This window comes from Haliotis rubra, unplaced genomic scaffold (assembly GCF_003918875.1).
Source record: "Haliotis rubra isolate DU_JTF1 unplaced genomic scaffold, ASM391887v1 Scf1565, whole genome shotgun sequence".
Lineage (NCBI taxonomy): Eukaryota > Metazoa > Mollusca > Gastropoda > Lepetellida > Haliotidae > Haliotis > Haliotis rubra.
The window spans coordinates 101622-125148 of record NW_025765520.1 but is presented as its reverse complement, the minus strand read 5'-3'; the positions used below and the strand labels follow the sequence as shown (position 1 = coordinate 125148).

Here is a 23527-nt window from a genome sequence, read left to right as displayed (position 1 = left end):
TCTGCAATAAGTATGTTCCGTCCTATATATACGTCTTGGCAAACCTATGACCATTCAAAACTGATGTGATATAACGGCTCGTACAGCATGTTCTCCTGTTTTTCTTGGTAAACAATTGATCTAAGTATAACAGTGGTGGCTATCTTTTGTGCATTTGTCAAGATCCACATGTAATGAAAACCACTTGTCTCATATACTTTCTAACATGATTCGAGTGAGTGAGTGAGTGAATTAAGTTTTACGCCGCACTCAGCAATATTCCAGCTATATGGCGGCGGTATGTAAATAATCGAGTCTGGACCAGACAATCCAGTGATCAACAGCATGAGCATCGATCTGCGTTATTGGGAACCGATGACATGTGTCACCCAAGTCAGCGAGCCTGACCACCCGATCCCGTCAGTCGCCCCGATGGCCGAAAGCAAGGAACACACACAACTGCTTTCAGAAAATGGACAAATGTGAAATGTGTCATATCTGGGATTACACTTTGTTATGTGAGCACAGAATCTAGCATTGTGAGAGAGTGGTTCAAATCACATGTGAGTTACTTTCATCAATGCGTTATCCTGTCCAGTGAATATTATAGCTTATGACGTTTAACTTACCTCACGAAAACCTTTTGTGTTGAAAGTGGCACCAGGAACTGCTTCCTCATTTTACATACTAAGGTTTGGATTCCAAACTGTTAAAAACAATGAGGATTGTATTCTATTGTGAAAACGGAATTTTCGAATACGTATGTTCCATAAAAATAGTATTATTATATGCAATGACTGTTAATCCAGAGTCTGTCAGGACCATGTGTCGTTACCTTTTCAGGTGATAATATAGTGCAGTTTATGGTATGTTTGGCTCAAAGAGTGGTGTACCACTGTGCCATGACCTGCATGTAGCAAAATGAACGTACGTCATCGCTGAATAAAGCCGCTTATTTACAACAGACCCTATATACAAGACGCAAAGGCACGTAGTCTGCTAAATAATGCATCCACAAGAATATAGACTCGTGAAGATCTGGGTTAGAATTGATCTTCAGCAACCCATGCTTGTCGTAAGAGGCGACTAACGGGATCGGGTGGTCAGGATCACTGACTTGGTTGACATATGTCATCGTATCTTGATCTAGAGGAACTTTGACCTGGTTTAAATAATGAATTTCTTTCACGAAAAACACAGCGTAAAAAGAGTTGAATTGGAATGGGGATAACTGTACTGTGTTTGACGAATTGGGGACGTATACCGGTGGTTATATAGCCTCAAATTTAACGTTATTTCGGCTTACACGTTAAATTTTGCGGCTAAATAACCACCGGTATACGTCCCCAATTCGTCAAACACAGTACAGTATCCCCTAAACATACATGTACAAAAATCGATTGATACGTCAGCAATATATATTTACTTAGTTGGAAAGATCATTTAATTTAATGAGTATCTGTTAGTTAAAAGTCGTTACTTAATGTAACATACCTTTATATTTTTAAAATATTTTTAAACATGTTATATTTTATATTGTTGTATTATATTACTAACTAAAATGTTTTTGTAACATTGGTTGGTTTACCCCCTTGATGGAAACTGAACATTGTCATCGGCTTGATAGGGTTATGTTATCTGTTTTGCTCTGAATATTCATGTAATCCTTATCAACGTCCAATTTGTTCTCGTCGCAATATGGCTGACATATTGACTCTAAGTAAGTATTTCACTGATGAAATAATGACTGCACAATTTTTCTTTTGACAATATCTCAAGTTGCATGTTCGTGTTGATCCGCCTCGTGAGCGATATACGTCAGTTAACAGGTTCTAAATTCGAGTATCAAGGAAGGAATTAAAGGAACAAATAATGAATGACGCAGAAACAATAGCATGTCACTAATTTTATATCAGATTTGACAACCAAAGTAGTAAAGGACACAGCATGACACAATATTACGATTTATACAATTGTTAAGGAACCTCTTACTGCTAGACGAGTGTTATTTCATCGTGAAACAAATATTTCCCTGAGGTTCATCGCCAAATGTATATTTCAGCCCGAAATCACTCAACAAAGGTCATCAGACAAGTAAAAAGTCAACATCTCAATTCTAATGCTGAAGCCAACAAGTCAGGTCCAAAGTCATTGTTTAAACATTCGTTCAGTATATTGGGTAAACACTCGGAATCGCCACTTCCGAAATCTGATGACAATGAAGCAGCAGCACAGACATTTTCGGATTATTTTTACATAATAATCCAATACAATCATGATAATGACAAGGTTTCGTCTTCTGTGGTTTCAGATGAAGTTGATGTCCCTCAAAAAATGTTGGATGACACTCCTCCTGAAAGGTCACCTTTCCCGCTATAACCTCTACGTGGTGTTCCAATCAGTCTACAGAGCAACCTGCGGAAGATCCTAAATGACCCGCGCTGTGGTTTTGACACAGGACAAGTAGCCATGCTCACATTACTAGACCTAAACAGTGCCTTCGACACGATCACCAGAGGCTCCTCAAAAGACTTGACATAGAACTTGGAATCAGGGATTCAGCTTTATCCTGGCTGGCATCTTATCTACATGACAGGACCCAGGTTTGAGGTGCGTCCAGTTCCTCAGGGATCCGTTCTTGGTCCGATCCCGTTCACCCTCTACACTGTCCATCTTGGCTCTGTTGTAGCAGATCACAACCTTGACCACTTTTAGGCAGGTGACACGCGGCTGTGGAGATATTTAAACGAAATTCAGAGTCAGCGGGAGCGTCTCTCCATCTAACATCAGAATACTTCCAGAAGATACCAAATGCCTTGAAAATAAATGAAGAGAAAACAGAATACATTCTATTGGGACAGACTGGAAAACGCAAGTAATGTGATATTTCGAGGGTGTCTGTCTGTGGAGCAACCATTCCATTTTCTTCCACTGCCAAGGAACTGGGTGTTGTCATCGATTAAGATATCAGTGTAACAGAACACGCTAAGTATGTTGCTAAAACTTGCTACTTCAATCTGAGTGAGTGAGTGAGTTAATATTTAACGTCACATCGGCAATATTTCAGCCATATCGTGACGTGAACATTTTACCTCAATCTGCGCAATATCAGCAAGGCCTGACTATTCCTTCCCAAAGATATCTCCAAAACGTTCTGCCTCAGTCTAGTCACATCTCTTATGGATTATTGTCTTTTGACCGGATCTCCATCCTGTGTCACTGATCAACTCCAACGCATACAGAACTTAAATGCTCGCATTACCGCCCAGAAAACAACACATCAACACCAACCCGTGACACACAGAATCTCCTCATACCAGTGCATGACCCAACATTGCTCCAGTCTACCTGTCAGATCTACTTTATGCTTTATCTATCAGCAAAAACAATGTCTGCTCATTTCTAACAGTGATACTGTAAAGAAGTGAGTTTTGATTAAATCAAGTGTATCATTTTTTTATTTCCCCAACGTACATGTTACATATCTAATTGTCAATAACATTATCAGTGCCAACGGTCGACAAAATTATGTTGTTTTAATAAGATGTCGTAAGGGACATTCACATTCAGATTTTACCTATTTTACTCCTTTATGTGTATTCCTTGTCGGTGCCAGTGTACCACGAAACTACATTGACACGTGAAATAATATTTTGCAGTACCGACACTCATCTGTGAACAGAACAGTACTCCATTGCCTGTATCGCCAGTTTTGGTGTTGTAGGGCAAACTGTAGACGTTCACGCCGATGACGAGGGGTGAGGATAGGTCCACGATAAGGTCTACGGCAATGGAGGTTCCCTCTGTTAAGACGTCGGCGTACTGTATCAGTACTGATTCATCTTCCGTGTGTTCCCACTGTCTGGCGCGCTGTTCCGGATGCCTGCATGAAGGGATTCTGTACATGTTGCGCACAACATGGCGGTGTTATCGTCTTGGTCTGCCAGTGCGGAGGCGATCATTTGTGGTGTTGGTGGCCCGGAAACGTTGCTGAAGCCGGTCGATGGTCCAAAGGTTGACCTGGAAGTGATTGGCAACGCCTTGTGCAGTGTGGCCAGCTTCAAGTCTTCCTAGCGCCAGGTTCCTCTGAGCTGTCGTGAGTCGCGGCATTCTGCTGACGTTGTAATGTAAATGTTTCAACCAGGTTTAGGGGTGCATTTTATATGGCTGGTCCTTGAGAACAGCACGTGCAGCATGAGTTGCATGAAAAACATGGAGAACACCGTACCATCACCGAGATCAGGTTGCGTTTTTTAGATCATTTCCTGGGTTCTATTCTGAGTTTGGGAAGGAATGTCTTTGCTCAGGTAAAGTTGGAGATGTTGTCAAAAATATACAAGCAAAACATTAAATGAGTTTACAGTTATCCGTTTCTGCGAAGGAAAATTCCAAACTGACGTTTCTTTTGCTGCTTAGTATATTTCAAATTGTTTTGAGATCTTCCATTAAAGAATTGTTCTTTATGTGCATATGTTGAAATTCATAGTTACTGTTCTCGCCGCGAATAGCTGGGAATTGCTGATTCATTCATATTTTTATTATGTTCATTGCTTAGTTTGTATTTCAAAGCAATTCATCATTGACAGGTGTTACCTCACTTGGCTGTGAAAGTGTTACCCTCAAGCTCATTACATTTGTAATGGGAGGTCATCCTGAAGCTCATGCTGCAACATAGGAGAAGGACAAGGCTTCTCCACTTCCTTCGCAAACAAATGGGTAGAAAGCTTCGACATCTGCCATTTTGGTATCAATAGTAACAATATCACAATCATCTCTTGCAATACAAAATCACATCTCGGAAATGACTTGTTGCATTAGTGATCACGATTGTCGAAGTATGGACAAAAATCGGGTTTTCTCCAACTAAAATGACACGATGGTTGGATTGATGGATACGTGTACATCAGTCATAAATAATAGGGTTTCTATGAATAGCAAAACATGTAGTATACTAAAACATCGCATTCACCGATAGGCTTGGCTTCATAGTCAATGGTGTTATGAGTATAAATATATTACTGTAGCCAGCCCTGCCACACATTTTCGGGATCACATATCAATGCCACAGATCCATCACAAAGGTGGAATATTCCTTAATGCCGCGATAACCGACAAACATTATAACAATATGATAACTACTGCTATCTATTTTTAGGAGCCAGATTGATGGCATAAAGCTGCAAATATCCACTTAGTCATGTTTTAAACATACACCATCTGTCACAATCTCAAATACGTTTCGATATAAAGCTATTATTCATCTCCGTTTATTGACCACACAACATATGCCAACAGGCAAGTGGACAAAAGCTGTAATTCGACTCGTCGTCTCTCTCTCTGCATGACCACTAAAAACAGGCATGACCCAATGTGAGTAATGAGCTTCTAATATTCCGTAGCCATCAGACCCTTACTATGTTGGTTAGTCTGAATAAACAAAGGAGACGAAGTTCCTTCCAATAAAGACATTTCTGCCTGTAGCTCAACTCATGCAGGATTCCAACATTGTGATTCCCTGTAAAATAGTGATGTTTACCAGGTGTTTCTCAAAATTTGATCGTATCCTGCCCCACCCATGGCTTTCATGACAAACACTTTGAAATGTCAAATGTTCACCTAAAAATACATGGGGATATATGCTCTGCAAAAAAAGACAAGAAACGCAAAAGTGATTTTTAAATAAATACTTCACATAAATTGTCAGCAAATCATAATTAATTGTATACATTTACCACCAATCAGTCGCTCTGACCGAGGATCATCATGAAACAATCGAATGTCAAGGTGAAGGTCATAAGTTCTCAGTATCTGTATGGCCACATCAGATTACGAATTATGGCCTGGGCAATGTTCACCCACTCTTCCTGCAGTGTTTGCCGCCAACTGTTGGAGGTTTTGTGGCTGTTGCTGACGTAATCGAAGACGTTGATCAAGAGCATAAAGTTCGATGGAGCCTAGGTCTGGAGACCTTGGGGCAATGGTAGTATTAAGATGTTGTGGTTCATTAAAAAGGCCGTTCTAAGTCTTGCCGTTTGAGGTTGGGCTTTGTCGTTTGTTCGTTCGTTCGTGAGTGAGTTAATATGTAGCGTCACATTGGTAATATTTCAGCCATTTTGTCGTGTTGGAAATGACCCCTCCAACTGGTCGTACCGGACGCCTTGAGGGTTTCCCATTGTCTGGGCTGAAATCCATTGCAATCCTAGTACTGCTACATATTGCTATAACTATAGAGGTAACTGTGGCGACAATTACTATGAATCTGTCCTACACGTGATGGACCGGATCTGGGTAGGTCACGTTTATCTGGGTAGATCTGCGTCTGATGACTATATGTCAGTAAAACTACATCAGATAGTCAAAATTGTTCTGCTTATTTTTTTTTGCGTCTCATTTTTCAGAGTATATGGATATCATTGATGTATTTAGAAGTGAGAACGTGGTTCAGGGACTACACATGTTACCCATTAAGTAGCGCAATTCAGCAACAGCTGATACCATTACAGTAGCTATTATGGAAATCGATGTGACACATTGACAGGTTTCTTCACAACACGGTGTCATGGAAGTGTGTCTGATATGAATTACCAGCACATATCAGTGGGACAGTGTTTGTTGAGATCCAGCTTCAGGTTCATCAGCTGCAAACATATCCAATGTATGTATTGTTTGTATGTTAGTGGTTCATTTACGTATTAGTTGTAAATGAAAAATAATATTATGTCTCTCCACTAATACCGTAAAGAGGACTTATTGGGAAAACTGTTAAGTGATGGAAGATTAGAGCCTTAGTTGTGGAAGGTGTATTTAGTATGTGATCTATCTACATGGTTAACTGAGATAATGAGATCTCCGTTTAAGTTCACTTATGATGCGGCACAATGAAATGAACATGAATGAGCAAGTTAAGTTAACCGAATTCAATCAGTGTAATATATTTCATGTTTCTGCTGGATACTGTAATACAAGTAACCATTGATCACGTAGCAGAGCATTGCTTTCCTTGAAAGCAACACCAATCCACCAAAGACTCGGTGAGGAGCATTCTCCTTGATACAGCCGCTTTAGCTATAACCATTGTACTGTCGTCGACATTCTGACGATTACAATCAGTTGAAGATTATTGACGTGTGAGTATAGCTAAGCACAAAAGGCTTAAAGGGTTCTTTAAATTTGAAATTAGTGACATTTTGTTGGACATATTACGGGACACATCACCTGCAACCTTATTTTCCAGCATGGTGTGTCTTAGCATCAGTCCAAAGGTGGCACTGGTTGACGAGAGGATCTCCATCACAGTCAGCAAGCTTCGTCCACTACAGCGAGTGACCATACAGGTATGGGTAGAAGAAGGAAAGGCAGTGTTCAGCTCCTGCGGCCATTTCCGTGCAGACCAACAAGGACAGGTTGATATTGATCAACATGCTTCTCTGGGGGGAACTTACAGAGGTAGGTAAGAGGCGACTAACGGGCTCAGGTGGTCAGACTCGCTGAATTGGTTGACCCATGTCATTGTATCCCAATTTCGTAGATAGCATGCAGTTGATCATTGGATTGTCTTGTCCAGACTCACAGACCGATGTCACATAGCTGGATATTGTGAAGTGCAGCGTTAAACAACAAACATGATCATGTTTCTTGTTCGTGCCCCGGTGATTGAATCAACGACTGTAAATAACTAAAAAAGTCCAGGTCTTTATCAAAACTGGATGTTTCACTTTCGCTTACAATTATCAGAAATAACTATTTATACAGAGTGCCACATATCCCAACCATACATATGAAATCCTTATTGTAAACCTGTAAAGCTAAGGATGTCTGGAATAGTACATAATTCAGTGACGTATACAAGGAGACAAAGAACATTCAGAGTGGTCACTCAAGATTCCAGCGTCTCTTGTGATTGGAAGGATGTTCAAATGCCATTATTTACAGGACACTGACGAAATTTGAAGGTATCTGACCAAACAACAAACTGGCATTGCTTCCACCAAAATCAAGCAAGAAGAACAAAATCACATCTTAGCTGAACTCTAACAATGTTGACAATGCGGTGGTTTGTCTTGCTCAGGCAATATCAGGTTATCAAAATGAAGCTGCAACATTTTAAAACTATGAAGTCATCTTTGTCCTTTTCCCTCTTTCCATACAGGTGTTGACGGCATGGGTCTTTTCTGGAGTCTAAAGCCTGTTCCAGGTATATCTAAAGATCCACTTCTCAGAAAGGTAGATGTTACAACACCTCTGGTTTTCAGACTGTCAGTCATAGATGGCCACATTCTTCGGAAAGACCTCCAGTTGCCCACGACAGTAGTGCTTGTAACAGACACTTTGCAACGCTGGTACAAACACAGTTCTGTAAGGAGGATTGAAGTGCGTGATGGCTCCATCAGAGGGACGTTCTTCTTGCCTGTTGGTAAGACCCATTCGTTCGAACAGTTACGGTATATTTTCGGTCAACAGAAAACTTTAATTGATATCTGACTGAAAGAAACTTCAATATAAACATTTTAGATACTTTGATACCAAGTGGATCAGTAAAAAATATTTTCTGAGATGATGCAAAGTAGTAAAGAAGAGTGAGTGAGTGAATATTGCTTACACAGCATCATCAGTTTGCAACTATTCGCGACGGGAACCAGTAACTATAAATTCCAACATGTGAACATAAAGCACAGTACTAAAATGATTGATCCTGAGGACAATTTAAAATATCAGTCATATTAGTGGGGCGGTTAAGGCCAGGATTTTGTCAAAATTGTGCCAAAAAGCACCAAACCTAGCACACTGATACATCGAACAATTCCAAACATTTCTGTATATATACCTCAGCAATGCCCCCTGGTGGCAGAAAATCCAAGATGGCCGCCAATTTGACTGTAATCTATCACAAATAAGCCAACAAAACTGACAATTGTGCTAAAAGCATATCAATTTAAAAAGACCAAATTCGTTAAAGAATGATAGTATCTTTTGGCTATGGACTTGTAAAAAGGTTCATTTTAGTTTTAAGTCACAGTGGATGTATTTCAGCCATATCGTAACTATGAAAGCTCTATACTCATAAAACTATACTTAAAGATATAAATATCTGTCATCAAAGGACAGTAAAACAACTACAATATAATAGATACAGATTTAGAAATAGCATGTAACTTTACAATAATATCACAATTGAAGACATTACAATTTAAAATAAAGATGAAGTTTGGCAACCATGGTCAATGACCATAGAAGGGACCATGGGCATTTACAGTACACACCACCCCTGTGCTGTCACCTGTACACAGATTAAACCTTCATTTCAAATAACAAATATATAGTAGATATAAACACCTTGAACGATATGGACCTACGTACTCTCTCAGGGTGGCAATACTTTTACGGTACCTCAACGCAGAGTTTGTCAATACACGAATATATAAATACATTCTGAGAACGTAAGTTAATTGCAACTGCTAGCACGGCACAAACTGCTTGTCATTAAATGTTTACAGGTGAAGGGCGATTCCCAGGAGTGCTTGACATGTTCGGTTCAGCGGGAGGTCTGACAGAGTTCCGTGCTGCCTTGTTGGCCTCCAAAGGCTTTGCTTGCTTTGCTCTTGCCTACTTAAGATATGATGACCTACCAAGTTCAATGGCTGACATTGATTTTGATTACTTTCTTGTAAGTTGTTTTACATTAACTATGCATAATAAATGTACCATGAAAGCCAACCCTACCGCCAAATGTCTTATTTATATAGTATGTTCATGGTTTTCAAAATTGTCTATTTCTAAACTCTTAAGGTTCTAAATTAACAAACTGAAACCCTGAAATGTTGAGCTTATTATCGTCGGTCATTAGTCTGAATGGCTTGCCAAATGTCGATTTTGATATCACACGTATATTTTTGCATATCCAGCGAAAAGATGTTGTTGCTTTATCCAGGAACATATTCTGTCTGTAATTTTCCACCAAGAAACTTGAATGATCGTCTGAGTAATTAAACACCATGACGGTTCGCTCGTCACGCCGAAACACGTTTTCGATTCTCTACATTCAGATACAGTATGTAAAGAACGTTTCCAGTGTCCCCATCCGGCGTAGACCACACTCACTGATTCATTAGACATATAAAGTGAAGGAAGATACATTGATGAAATAACATGTTGTGTTCAGGATGCTGTAGACTGGCTGGTGTCTCATCCCAGTGTCTTACCTGGAGGTATTGGAGTGGTCGGTACGTCCAAGGGAGGTGAACTGGCCTTCCTGCTTGGCATGTCAACTAATCAGGTGAGCGGGATTTTACAATCTACAAATGATTTATCAACTAACAGCGCATCGAGGTTTTAGGTAGGAAATATTTAAAGGGTATTTTCCATATTTATATACTAGGCGAGTTCTCTGACGGTTTCATGTGCGCATTCATGTCAATTATTCCAACTATAACAGGGGCATGGACAAACAATTAGTGTATCCAAACATTGTTAACTTACTGTCCATTCATGCAACTATGATTCTGCCTACCTCCAAAGTTGAGGGAGTTTTTGCAGTGATGGTTCATTCAAAATTGCAACAGACCTCTAATGGTTAGCATTAAAGCATATTCAGCTTCGGGTACTGACTTGTCAAAGTTGTTGAAGCTGTGTTTAGTGAAATTGTTAACAAATGTGATAACTTGTGTAAATCGCGGGTTAGGCGGCTGTCTTTTTGCGCTGGCGGCTTTGCCTGACTCTGAGAGTGTGGGTTCGAATTCCGGATGGGACTCCACCCAACAAAAGTACTACAATCTGTAATTTACTATGAAAGTGGTATCCCAAATATAACATATGTTATAAATGTGATACCAGATCAGTTTCTAAAAAACGTTGGGTTTTTTCAAATTATAATGTTAAATTAAAATGAGAGAAACATTATAAATGAACTTGAGAATTAAAACTAGACGACAGTGTTTGACTTCATGTATGTTTTGTTATTTTTGCATTTCCTTTTAGATTATGAAGTGTCCCTATTTACGAAATTACCCTGCCCTTTCTACTTGTAAATCCTAGGGGGAACACTAAGATTTCACCATGTTGGCAATAGGTGAAGGCTCTGGTGAATATTGGTGGTGCTCCGGCATATGGACTTGATGATCTCAAAAAGTGTGGACAACCATTTTGGAAAGGGTTCAAGTGAATATTTACATGTGCTGTTTTCTTATATTCAACGCTGCACTCGTCAAAAATTCGCCTACATTATATAATTGTGGAATTAGATAATCAAAGTCACTGAACCTAACCAACCAATCTGTTTAGTCGCCTCTTCGACGAGCATGCAGATGAGCTGTTTATTTCTCTACTCTATACATATATCTAAATTTATCAGAATACCCAGGTTTAAAGCTACATATTTTTGTACAGCCGCCAAATAATAAACTTGAGGTACATGTACCTCATTTTATATTTCATTACAGGGCAAGCACACATTAACCACGCTATGTTATTATCCTTAAATAACTGTCAGATTTTTCAGAAGCTCGAAATTAAAATATGCAGATTGTGCAGATTCATGTGACATGTACAAACGCCTTTCATTATGATCACTGAGTATTCGCTTCTTGAATTTCAATATGTTTGATGTATCTTGCAATGAACGCGTTAGTACAATTTACTGATTATCTGATTTCAATATTTTTCAGAATGAATGAAAGTAAACTTATACATACAGATGAAGGTGTTTATCTCAAAGACGCTGCTTGCTACGACACTGAAATCATTCCGGTTAGTAGATTTAGTTGCAGTAATTTACACGTTGTTGTGACATTTCCGGGATAGCACTTCAATTTGCGAAATGGCTCATGGTAGTGTTGCACTGAACATGTTGTAGTGTTGTCTATATGTAATCTGCAGGATCTGTATTGAAAACATGGATTGTGTTATTTTTGAATATCTTTTGTTCTGACTTTATCCTGACATCCTTTGCAAGACTCCGTGGGTTCAATAGTCTTTGGTGCCTGGCATCATGATTTCTTTCCATTGCCCCTTGCAGGCCTGGAAAAACAATGCCAAGATCTTATACTTGTGTGGCGAAGATGATGGCGTATGGAGAACTGACTTTGCTAACACGTTTATTGAGACATGTCCTGAAGAGAAGAGGAAGAACATTGAGCTCATCATATATCCTGGAACAGGACATCTCATCGAACCGCCATATATGCCCGTATCAAGGGCAATGTTCCATAAAGTGCTTGGTGAGCATTTACTTCAAGCCGTCTTAAATTATTCGACACGCCTATGTACACTTTATTTTAATGATTTACAATAAGGGAAGCATTCCTGTAGACTGGAAACTGGTTAGTGTATACCAGCAGCCAGAGTGAGTGAGTGAGTTAATATTTATGGCCACATCGGCAATATTTCAGCCATATCGTGACGGGACAATATATCATTATATTATACACCAATATAATTAAAAGTCTGTTCTCGAAGAAAGATAAAACCACTAGTATATACAAATATTAAATTAAAACTGGATGCTATCATAAAACAATATTATTGAATAGAACAATACAACATAAAAATAGGCTATAGGTTGCCAACAGCAGAAGGTAGATCGCCATGCCATGAACACATATGCTACTATTAAAATTCAGAGAAAGAAAAATACTTTCAATGAAAAGGGATTTAGGTACCATCTCAGGGGGACAAACAGCAGCCAGAAAACCGATGTTTTAAATAATGAAAAGAATGAGTCCATGGTATGTTTGCTATACGTATATACATATAGACGTGTACTGTGCGACAGTGTTATGTCAGACTGTTCGATTTACACTGAAACATCGGCCAGTTTCTGCTTATGTATCTCTAAGGGGGTTTCGTTGAAGTAGGTTTGCACACCTGACCACGTAGTTTATGAACTAGAGGAGGACAGAACATCCCGATTAACATACCAATACGCTGCTAAGATTGTTTCACTTCACCAGATGTGTGACCTGTGCGCTGTGAATTAGACCACGTGTCAAGACATAGCAATCCATTCACATTTCTGTTCCACTGTGGCACGACTGAATATCAGTAGCACTAGTTTTGTAGAGAGGTTATTGACTGATTAAAGTGTCATTACACATTTCCATGAGTTTCACTGGGATGTAAAAAAGAGACATAAACTGTTTAACCAGGAAAGAACTAAATCTAATGGCACAATTTGAAACCCTGACCGACATGACACAGATATCGCAATTACGAAATATTATTAGTGCAATGAAAATGCGTGTTAATGTCTCAGCAGTGCCCCATCGGTAAAACATACCAATACTAGTACTTAGTGTACAATCTAATTTTCAGTTTTAGTTTCTGGTAACATTTTTAATGTGTTCTTCATGGAGAAACTTGTACATGTTTGACTCAACAGGCGTGGCCCTTGTGATGGGAGGACAACCTGAAGCTCATGCAGCAGCCCAGGAGGATGCCTGGAAGAGACTTCTCCACTTCCTCCACACACATCTGCCAAAGGAGCATCACAGATTAAGTCGTTTATAGCTTAAATAAACTGCTCTTCAGTCTTAAATGTTTCAGTCCAGCCAGTTTCTCAATAAATGACATTATATAAATGACAATAATTATGAAATATTTACCAATCTGAATTAAGCATCCGCAACGTCAATGTGTAAAGATGAAATACTGTTATGTTGATGTTTTACATGCACTGACAAAATACCTTTTTGAGGTTTGAAAATTAAAACGAATGACGGAATCAAACCTAGACCTTTACAATGACGGATGAATGCTTTAAACCCAAGGTTACCAACAACACCCCATTTAAAGGCAAACACTTTTAAACAGATATCCCATGCTACACGTGAAAGAGCGTTTAACAACTATATCTGAACAGTGATTCAGCAAAAGACAAACAATTTACTGAATAGAACAATGAAACGTACTTAGCTGTTGATTTTGCTTTTCTGAAACCGAACTCGACAGCTCTATTTTTATATACCAGGTTATATTCATTCTACCATGACATAATTAGAACAGAAACACGAACTCTTGCGCAATTGGTTAGAGATATGTCTACAGTCACATATGATATTTTTCACAGCTTCTCAGGTACAATAAAACATAGTGTAATGGGGTCTAAAGGAGCGTCAAGCAGGTCTTTCTGCAACGATTTCCAGGGGTTATTTTAAGCTTACCATCGCACTCAGCAGTATTTATATGACTTCGATATGTAAATGATCCTGCCTTGACAAGACAATCCATAATTGACATTTTGATCGATCTATCGAACTGGGATATGATGGCATGGGTCAACAAATTCAGCAAACCTAACCACCCGATTTTGTTAGTCGCCTCCTACGACAAAAATGGGTCGCTGAATTCTAATCAGGATCTCTAACGGTCTTCAAACAAATAAAATAGAGACGTTAAGGTCAGGGATACAAGATTCAAGTGAAGCTTTTGATATGGTATGGTGTCGAGAATATCCCCAATTTTCACCTCTACCACTCGTGTTTGCGGACTATTTGTTCAGGTAAACATGTAACATACCTGTGTGTGTTTGTGACGGGTGCTGCCATGGAGAATGTTACGCTACGTTTCGTAAACACCTCGTATCATCAATTATTCATTATTATTCATGAACATTTGTTGGTGGTAGTGTTGGAATCCTATTATGGTATATGCTTTTGTGACACATGATAACAAAAGGGATTGAATGGAAGTTGCTATGTTGCATATTTGTTACGATTATGGCAATGTTTTTGTAACATATAATTCTACATGTTCCATAGTCTGGTTCCATGATGAGCAAAAGTAATAATACAAAATATTCGTTTTGAAAAAACAATTATCTCCTGCTTTACTTCTATGATATTTGTCATATTTCCGGGAATGGAATGCACATTGGTATATGATATATATATATTTTCACAATTACAGATGGTTGTCAAGAGCATAAATGGATTAATGGAATGTGATCATAAAACAAACCAGTTTTAATAAAAATGATTTAGGTTTATAGCCAGCTTGCATTTGATTTTTTGCGGATGTAAAATCTCCAGTTCATAAATTTATGAGCAATTTCATAGCCTTCCTACCGTACATAGTGAACGATCTTTGCATACTCTTAATTTGCCGACGTTATGTTTACATTGTTGGGAAGGTATCATACTAGGGCAGTTGTGCGTTTTATCAGCACACAGGGCCACCCATTTTCAACTAAGACATATTTCCGTATTAATCCCCGTGTGGCACTTGTTGATGAAAGAGTCTCCATCAAAGTCAATGATCTTCGTCCACTACAGCGAGTGACTGTACGGACATGCGTGGAAGAAGGAAAGGCTGTCTTCTGCTCATGTGGCCATTTTCAAGCTGACCAACAGGGACAAGTCGATATAGCTGAGCATGCTTCAACTGGGGGAACATACAAGGTAAGTGAAAAACAGATATACATGACTCGAGCTTTGCTGAGACACTTGTAATGGTTGGCCAGTGTCTCAAACCGACTGTTGTATTGTCATGTGAGAGTGTCTCATGATATTTTTCTGTTCATTTTAGTACTTGTCCTCAAAGAATTATTTTTATTTTAAGGTATCTTTACTTTTCTTTTTGTCATGTCACCAATTAGTTTGATACCTGGAAGAAAATGATTTGAGCCTATACATACCCAGCCAATTCGACAAACGCCATCAGTTTGCCATGTGCATCATGACAAAGCCTTAACACAATGAACGTACTCCGTAACGATGGTGCATGTGGGTTTTATACAGGCCATGATAGCATGGGACTCTTCTGGAGTATGAAGCCTGTTCCAGGGATTTCAAAGGATCTACTTCTTAGAAAGGGAGATGTGACGACACCTCTTGTCTTCAGACTGTCTGTAATTGATGGCCACATTCCCCTTGAAGACCCGCAGCTGGCCACACCAGTAGTTCTAGCAACAGAGGAGCTAGAACGATGGTACAAACACGAAGCTGTGAGAAGGACAGTCGTGCGAGAAGGTTCCCTAAGGGGAACTCTCTTCTTGCCTGAAGGTAACTACCATGCCTGCCCAGGTTCGGCAGTGTTAGATTTACCTCAACGTATCAAGAAACCCGTGTTTGAAGTTTCTGCTTGAGTTTAAAGGTGCAATATATCTTGCAGCAAGGCTGAAATTATTTCAAACACGATCTGTCAGCAGGGTTTTCGGCAGAATATACACATGGAGTAACAAGATAAAGTTTGGCTGAATGATAATTACATAAATAACTAATATTAAATGTGTGACTTCTATTTAAGAGAATCTAAACACAATTGGCTAATTTTCATCTCATATCACGTTCTGGTGTGTGGTCCTGTGCATAGAGCTCAGGTCACAAATCAATTGGGCGACGTTGGACGCGAAGAGTTCTTGGATGGGTGACCGTGTTTGGCAGATTGACTTTTGAGAGTTTCTAGGATTTCAGTCCTGACCCACAACGAAGCACATGTGATACATGTGGTCTCACCTTAGGCAAGAGAGCTTGTTCAAACTTGCCTCTGTTCACCCAGCAGAAAATGGTTACCCGGTGGTATAAGTCATGACACTATAGTGAGTGATTGAGGGAACTAAAATTTGAAGTCATATCAGCAGTTTTTAAGCCATATCGTGACTAAATGAGGTTATAAATCTATAGTAGTACAGCGCGGCATTTCGAAGATATCTTCGCGGTTCAAAGCAGCTTAACATTGAAAAATCCCACTTGTTTCATTCTTCAAAGACATTTAAACATTCAAATGTTTTCATGACGAAACTGCTCATAATGAATTGTTTCTTGAATATAAGGGGAAGGTCCGTTTCCCGGGATAATAGACATGTTTGGTTCCACTGGAGGGCTGACGGAGTTCCGTGCAGCTTTGTTGGCGTCCAGAGGTTTCGCTTCCTATGCTCTTCCTTTCTTTGGACATGACGATCTCCCACCGTCATTGGCTGACTTTGACTTTGACTACGTACTGGTATGTTCTTGCACTCTCAGCTAAGATGCATTTGAAAGTACCTGCAGCCTAAAAGCTTCATAGTGAGTGATTTTTATCTGTTTAATCTTTTGTTTCAACGTTTGATTACTACTTTAACGGTTATGATAACTGTTTCAATAATCATCTCATGGCTTTCAAACCCTCAATACAAGCGTGAAATATGCCGATGAGGGATTCCAGCTGTCACATTTGTGTTCATTTGTCTTTCATTCAGGGTGCTGTAGACTGGTTTGCCTGTCATCCAAGTGTACGGCAAGGAGGGATCGGTGTAGTTGGTACCTCTAAGGGAGGTGAACTCGCCTTGCTGCTTGGCATGGCCACAAATAAGGTGAATGTGTCAGGTCCAGACTCGATTATTTACAGCCCACCGTCATATTTCTAGAAGGTTGCTGAGTGCAACGTTACACAACACACAAACACACTTGCCTTTGTTAATCATTTAATAACACAATTGCGTCTTTGGATATTTCCAAAGATTCATACAATTTGACGAAACAACATTAAGAGTGGCAATCCAAAGCAAACTGTGAGTTCTTTATTTGCCACAAGGGACACAACAAATAGGTGAAATTACTTTGGGTAATTCTCCGAAACATATCTCTGACCATTAATATAAAAGGCAAAAGCATGATTAAATTGATCGAGTTTAACCATAATTACAAGCAGTTGTCACTAAGGTGACATAATCCCCCCGCCGCAAATTATCACACTAAAAGTAATGAAAGTGAAGGTCGTAGTTCAAGATAGTTTATGTTAAATTTCAACAAAAAACATAACCAGTCAACCTCTCTTGATATCTTGCTCTATACCTGTTCAAACACACACATATTTTCAAGACTCGCTTTGACCTCGACATGAATGTCATGGTGAAATATGCCGAAAATAGTAATAAAGAAATTGCTTATCAAAAAACATTCAAGAGAAGTCTTGAAAGTCAAAAAAGAAAATCCAGTGAACCGTTCTAGAGATATCTTGCTGAAAATCTCAACATGCTGAAATCTTCAAAATGTCGCACCTTGCCTATATGATGTCAAATATTATGAATATCGAGTGAACAGTTCTTGAGATATCTCGCTGGCAAGGGTAAAACGTTAAAGTCCCCTTGTGACCTTGAAATGAAGGTCAGGGACCTTTCTCATATTGTGATGAACCTAGGTACCAAGTATGATATTCCAATTCGTACGTACGTACGTATGTACATATGGACGGACGGAGCCTATGACTATATCCCCCGCTTCGCGCTAAACGCGCGGCGGGGGACAACAATCGAAGTGTACCATTCAACCAGTCTGAGCATCATATTTCTTGTGAGACCTTGAAGAGGAAATATTTGTTAGTTCACCTGACATTCAGCATCTCACGCGATAGGAATCTTGTCGAAGCATCGGTGCTAGCTTGCACGGTGCTATCTTGCTAGCTACGCACTTATCGGTCAACTTGTGAGGAAGCATCGGTAAAGTGAAAGATCTTCCAAGACCTGAACAACTGAGGAAGATCCGTAACCAAGATGACAGAGCCATCTGCTTTTTATGATCAGGGAGAAGTCAGATATGTGTAGTACTCTTTCTGAGATCAAATTGTGAAAGGGAGAGGCAACGATGTGACATTCACCTTGTCGTAGAGTGTTACCATATCTGCTTGACGTTGCAAACACTTCAGTGATTTATCCCAAAGCACCTGTTTAACCAGTCATTAACGCACTTAATTCAGAACATCCCATGTCATAGTGTTCCCTTAATAGGTGAAGGCTTTGGTGAACATAACTGGTCCTCCCTTCTGTTCATTTGTTGATCTGAAGAAAAGTGGACAGGTATATTGGAAAGGAGTGAAGTAAGTACTTGACACCATTTGTCAAATCCGGACTGTGTAATCTGTATGACAAGTATAGGTGTAATGATTACACAATGCCAGTGGTCAAGTGTAACACATGTTACAGATTCAAGTACTTTTGTTGGTATGAGTCCCACCCGGGATTCGAACGCACACCCTCAGAGTCAGGCACCTAATCACCTAACCCAAAAAATGTTATATATGTACTATTTTTTTATTCTTGCCTTAAAATTAATACTACGTCACATATGTTCTATTCCGTGCTTTTGAGTTTGTTTGTGTTTTATTGTTGTTGTTGTTATTGTTGTTGCTGTTGTTGTTAGTATAACGCATGTATTACATGCAACGGATGGGAAATGATACTGTTTGTATGGGAACTCATATATTACATATTTCCGTTCTTTCAATAAATCTAAAAACGCGTGTTCTTGGTCAATCGGACCACCGATGAATATTTTTGTAATTATATTGACTCATTGGTGACTTATATTATAAATATAAGTGTTGTTAAACAGGATCAGTGACAAACTCATTAAGCCCGAGAGCCACCTCACTACTCAACACCTGGAACCCCTCGCTGATTGCCCACTCGCTGTGCCGAGACTAATTAGTGCTAATCACACCTGATTTCCCTGGCAGGTTTCGGGGATGACAGGAAACTGTCTAGTCGTACAAACAAGTCCTGATTGTTTAATTGTGTCGTAAAGATATATGTTGAAAGAAAGCAGGTGTGAATACATATCGTGTATTGCAAAGTTTTATGTAATTTTATTGCAAGTTTCTCTTGTAGACCTTTGGCGGCTTGTACATTTATATTTTATCACAATATGCATGTATTCTTTGTATGTAAGAGATGAGACACACATAAACAAATTCTCTCTCTCATATCATTGTGTGAGGTTTAATTTTACAAAACATCTATGACAATGACATACTGTAAAGAAGAATTTACTTACATACTTTATAATCTTCGACGAAAATAGCGTTTTGCCGATACATTTCTAGTGTATACGAATTATTTTAATGAAAGTACTATTACGCTAGTCTGTGACTAACATAGAGCACATTCATAGCTTGGCACTTTGTTTCATCTAGATTTAATGCAGAAAACATACGTGACCATACAAACATACATATAAAAAATGTATACTACATATTCCTTGCATAGACATAAAACAAAGAGTCACGTGATAGGGCGTCATCAAATTTCCCGAATAGAACGTTCGGTATCTCAACTGTTCAATATAGTGGCTGGTCATATGTTATCTGTGACCAATCGTATCATGAGATACCTGTCACAGAGGAAAGGACAGGTGATGGGGCGTGGGCGAAATTTCTGAAGAGCACGTTTGGTCACTCAACAGCTTGGATAGAGATTGATTATTGGCTATATCGTTGACCAGTCGATATGCTGGGTTTCGGCTTTATCAACTCAAGCTATCATGTAACAGTTTGTGTATTGTAAACATACACACTGGTAACGATGTATGAAATATACACATAAGACAAATAGGAGTAGATAGACACTTTGGCGAGTTTATTTGTCCTCATTTTAGTGTTTTTCGATAAGTAAAACAAAGCGATTGAAATCCAACCATTGAGTAGAGATAGTATTTATTTTCATATACATTTTACGCACACAACTAGTACATAAAACATAATGGTTTGCTGTACATGTAAATATAATCTTCACCTTGATACGAATGAATATCCAAACTAAAGTACACGTATTACAGAATTCACGAAATGACACTATACTGAATTATTATAGTGTATAAACTTGCAGTTGAACCCCCCCCCCAATATTATTTATGAAGGTGGGCGTGCCTATATTTATACTGAATGCAAACGAGGTTCATAAGATTACAGATGTGCATGCATGCATAAACATTACAGAGAGGGGCGTGACTCCATAAAGCAAGTTGTCCAATGATATAACAGCGCATCTGTTTATTTTACACTTGTCACGGGACAAACCTTTCAACAAGGACGTAACTACATATGCATTCTACCGGAGGCTGTTATTTCAAGGTCGAAAGAGGTGTTCAATTATCTCATTACTGTAATCTGATTGAATGATTATACGCATGTGTATCGATACCGTAACTGATATACTATCCAGCTTTTATTGACGATGGATCAATAGAGACTGAGTTCATTGATACACGTGATAATTACACCGGATTTGATAATTACAGAGATCAAATACAAATGTTTTACACAATGCTCATGTAAATTGCATAGAAAACTGACAATTCAAATCAACATGAAACTTTCAACAGCTTGAACAAAAATGCTTGAAATACCTTTGTATGGTTTACATGTAATAACTTATGATATTACTTCTGTCTATGTGTGAGAATTTTTGAATTACCAACTTACTGTGTTTTGTAACAAACGTAGTAAAAGATTTCATTGTTGTAATAACACTGACATGTATATATATTCGATGCAAAGGCGCGACTTATCACTTTATATTCGATTAGGTAACATTATCAACTTTAGATTATGGAAAATAACTAGTTACAATTCAGTAAGCTTCAAATTAGTAAGTTAAATTATGTCTAATCTATTCGAGCTTGGATGTATAATTATTTGTGTTTATACATTATGTTTCATTATATGAAACATGACAACGTAATAATACCTAAAAAGTAAATTCAAACTATTCTATTGTGTTTGAATTCTTTGTATGTCCTTGAAATTTCGTATATTGTTTCCTATTTATTAGGAAGTTGAAGAAAATATAATCTTCAGTAACCTCTAAACCATTACATCTAATTCAATCAATGTGCATACGAAGTATTTTAGTATCCATTCCCAATGAAGAGTACCAGACACTTACCTCTGTAAAAACATCATAATCCCCTTTCTCGCCGACATGTGTTCATTTGCCAAACGCTGTACAAGCCTATGATAATGATTAGCAATTGCTATCAAAACACTTTAAATACTTCTTCTGATTGACACTAAAGGTAGCATCTCTCGTAAGAAAAGCTAATATTTGCTCAGTACTACTAAATTGGTTGAAATAATAGGTACAGTGCGATTTTTAAAAGTACAACACACATGTGCGTCTCTCGCTGAATAAGAGGTGCTTTCTGTTGACGAATATATGTGGCTCTCGCTGTGAGAAACTGCCAATTACCTGCCCCATAAACACGTCACTCGCTGTGAGGAGCTGATTAATTTGCCCCATATATGCGTCTCTCGGCCTTAATGGTAACAGTACCAAGAGCCACAGCATAAAGACGTTGGCCTTTAATGTAATCCCATGAGTGAAAATATCATGCACTTGTTATACTTGAATTATTTTTGTCAAAAGGAGATAAAGCTCTTCTGAGTTAAGCAAATCTGTTTGATGAACAAACTTTGCTGTCCTTAGCATCATGACCCAAATGTATCTTTTCAGGCATGGAAGAACAATGCCAAGATCCTGTATTTGTGTGGCGATGATGATGGCGTGTGGATGGATACATACGCTGAAAACGTTCATGGAGACCTGTCCTGAAGAGAAACGGAAGAACGTTGAACTTATCATCTATTCAGGAGCAGGTCACCTTATCGAACCACCATACATGCCCTTGTGTAGAGCAAGTTACCATAACAAGCTAGGTGAGCAATTGTAATATGAACTCATTGGACCAACTGTTACACATTTACCTTTGAATGTAATTCAGGGACTTTCGTGGGTTTTCTAACATCAATGCTCAGTTGTTATTTGTTGTTGTGGGATCCGTTACGCTTTCCATAACCATGATAATTCTCTCTTTGGAATTCCAAAAACAATATGATCACGTGTGTGTTTGTTCGTTTGTTTGCTTAACTCAGGAATCAGCAACATTATGACGTCAATGCTATTTTATAAAGAAGAAGTAGTGTTTTGGCTAAGTGTAGATAATTTGGACAGAGTTGGCTTACCCTGTGGCTGTATATGTCCCTGACAGGCATGACGTTGGTGATGGGAGGACAACTGGAAGGTCATGCTGTAGCCCAAAGAAGACGCCTGGAAGAGACTGCTCCAATTCTTCCAGAAACATCTGTAGTAGACACCAAGACAGATAAGCTACTGACATACAGGGATCATGCCTACTGCATGTTCTGAATTCGTTCTTATACAGTTAGCAGAACGATGTGCCATCTCCAAATATATATAGTACCAAATGTTGTGCTGATGAAAGGGGATAATTCTGCCATGCCTGGGCTCATCGGTTTAGTTTCTTCAAACAGCATACATGTACGTCATAGACACCTCAGATTGTTGTTCTGTATGTCGGGAATAACTTGTATCCTTCGTACAATATTATCGGACGAGTCCATACTTATACTAATGATTGTATGTCATTATGTCAATAAATATACCACAGTCTCATGGGCATTATGTTCAATATTCCTGTGGAAAATATGACATATCATATTGTTTTAAATATTTCACTGCCATGGCCGATGATGGATACATGGCACATGTGATGCTGCAAAAAGTAATTATTTACTATAAATGTCTAGAACTCTCATAGTCAGTTCCATTTTATGCACAATGAGCTTTATTTTGAATACGACGATTCATTGAAACCTTGAAATATAAATCTAAGAATAGAGGACGACTTTTTAACTTGTATTCAAATTATTTGGAAAACTTTTAAATGCCTACCCTAGACGAACCTCGAAGTTTTTAATGTGTTGTCAATTTCCAAATTCAAAAAATTACCCTTTAATCTCTAGATCTTTAAGTTAATATATATGTGCACGAATTCAGTATGAAACC

At 38.7% G+C, this 23527-nt stretch overlaps 2 protein-coding genes across 2 annotated transcripts; both read left to right on the top strand.

The window, feature by feature from the left end:
* Positions 1-6540: 6540 nt before the first annotated feature.
* On the top strand, positions 6541-11763 carry LOC124270995 (bile acid-CoA:amino acid N-acyltransferase-like). Its single transcript, XM_046706062.1, has 6 exons — positions 6541-6634; positions 7214-7425; positions 8129-8392; positions 9474-9643; positions 10139-10252; positions 11640-11763. Exons 2-6 carry the CDS (start codon positions 7215-7217, stop codon positions 11646-11648), a joined length of 768 nt encoding a protein of 255 aa, XP_046562018.1. The 5' UTR covers positions 6541-6634; position 7214; the 3' UTR covers positions 11649-11763.
* Positions 11764-13489: 1726 nt separating this feature from the next.
* Positions 13490-23115, top strand: LOC124270996 (acyl-coenzyme A amino acid N-acyltransferase 2-like). Its single transcript, XM_046706063.1, has 6 exons — positions 13490-15372; positions 15708-15971; positions 16742-16911; positions 17147-17268; positions 22175-22377; positions 22710-23115. Exons 1-6 carry the CDS (start codon positions 15081-15083, stop codon positions 22865-22867), a joined length of 1209 nt encoding a protein of 402 aa, XP_046562019.1. The 5' UTR covers positions 13490-15080; the 3' UTR covers positions 22868-23115.
* The last annotated feature ends 412 nt before the right edge of the window (positions 23116-23527 follow it).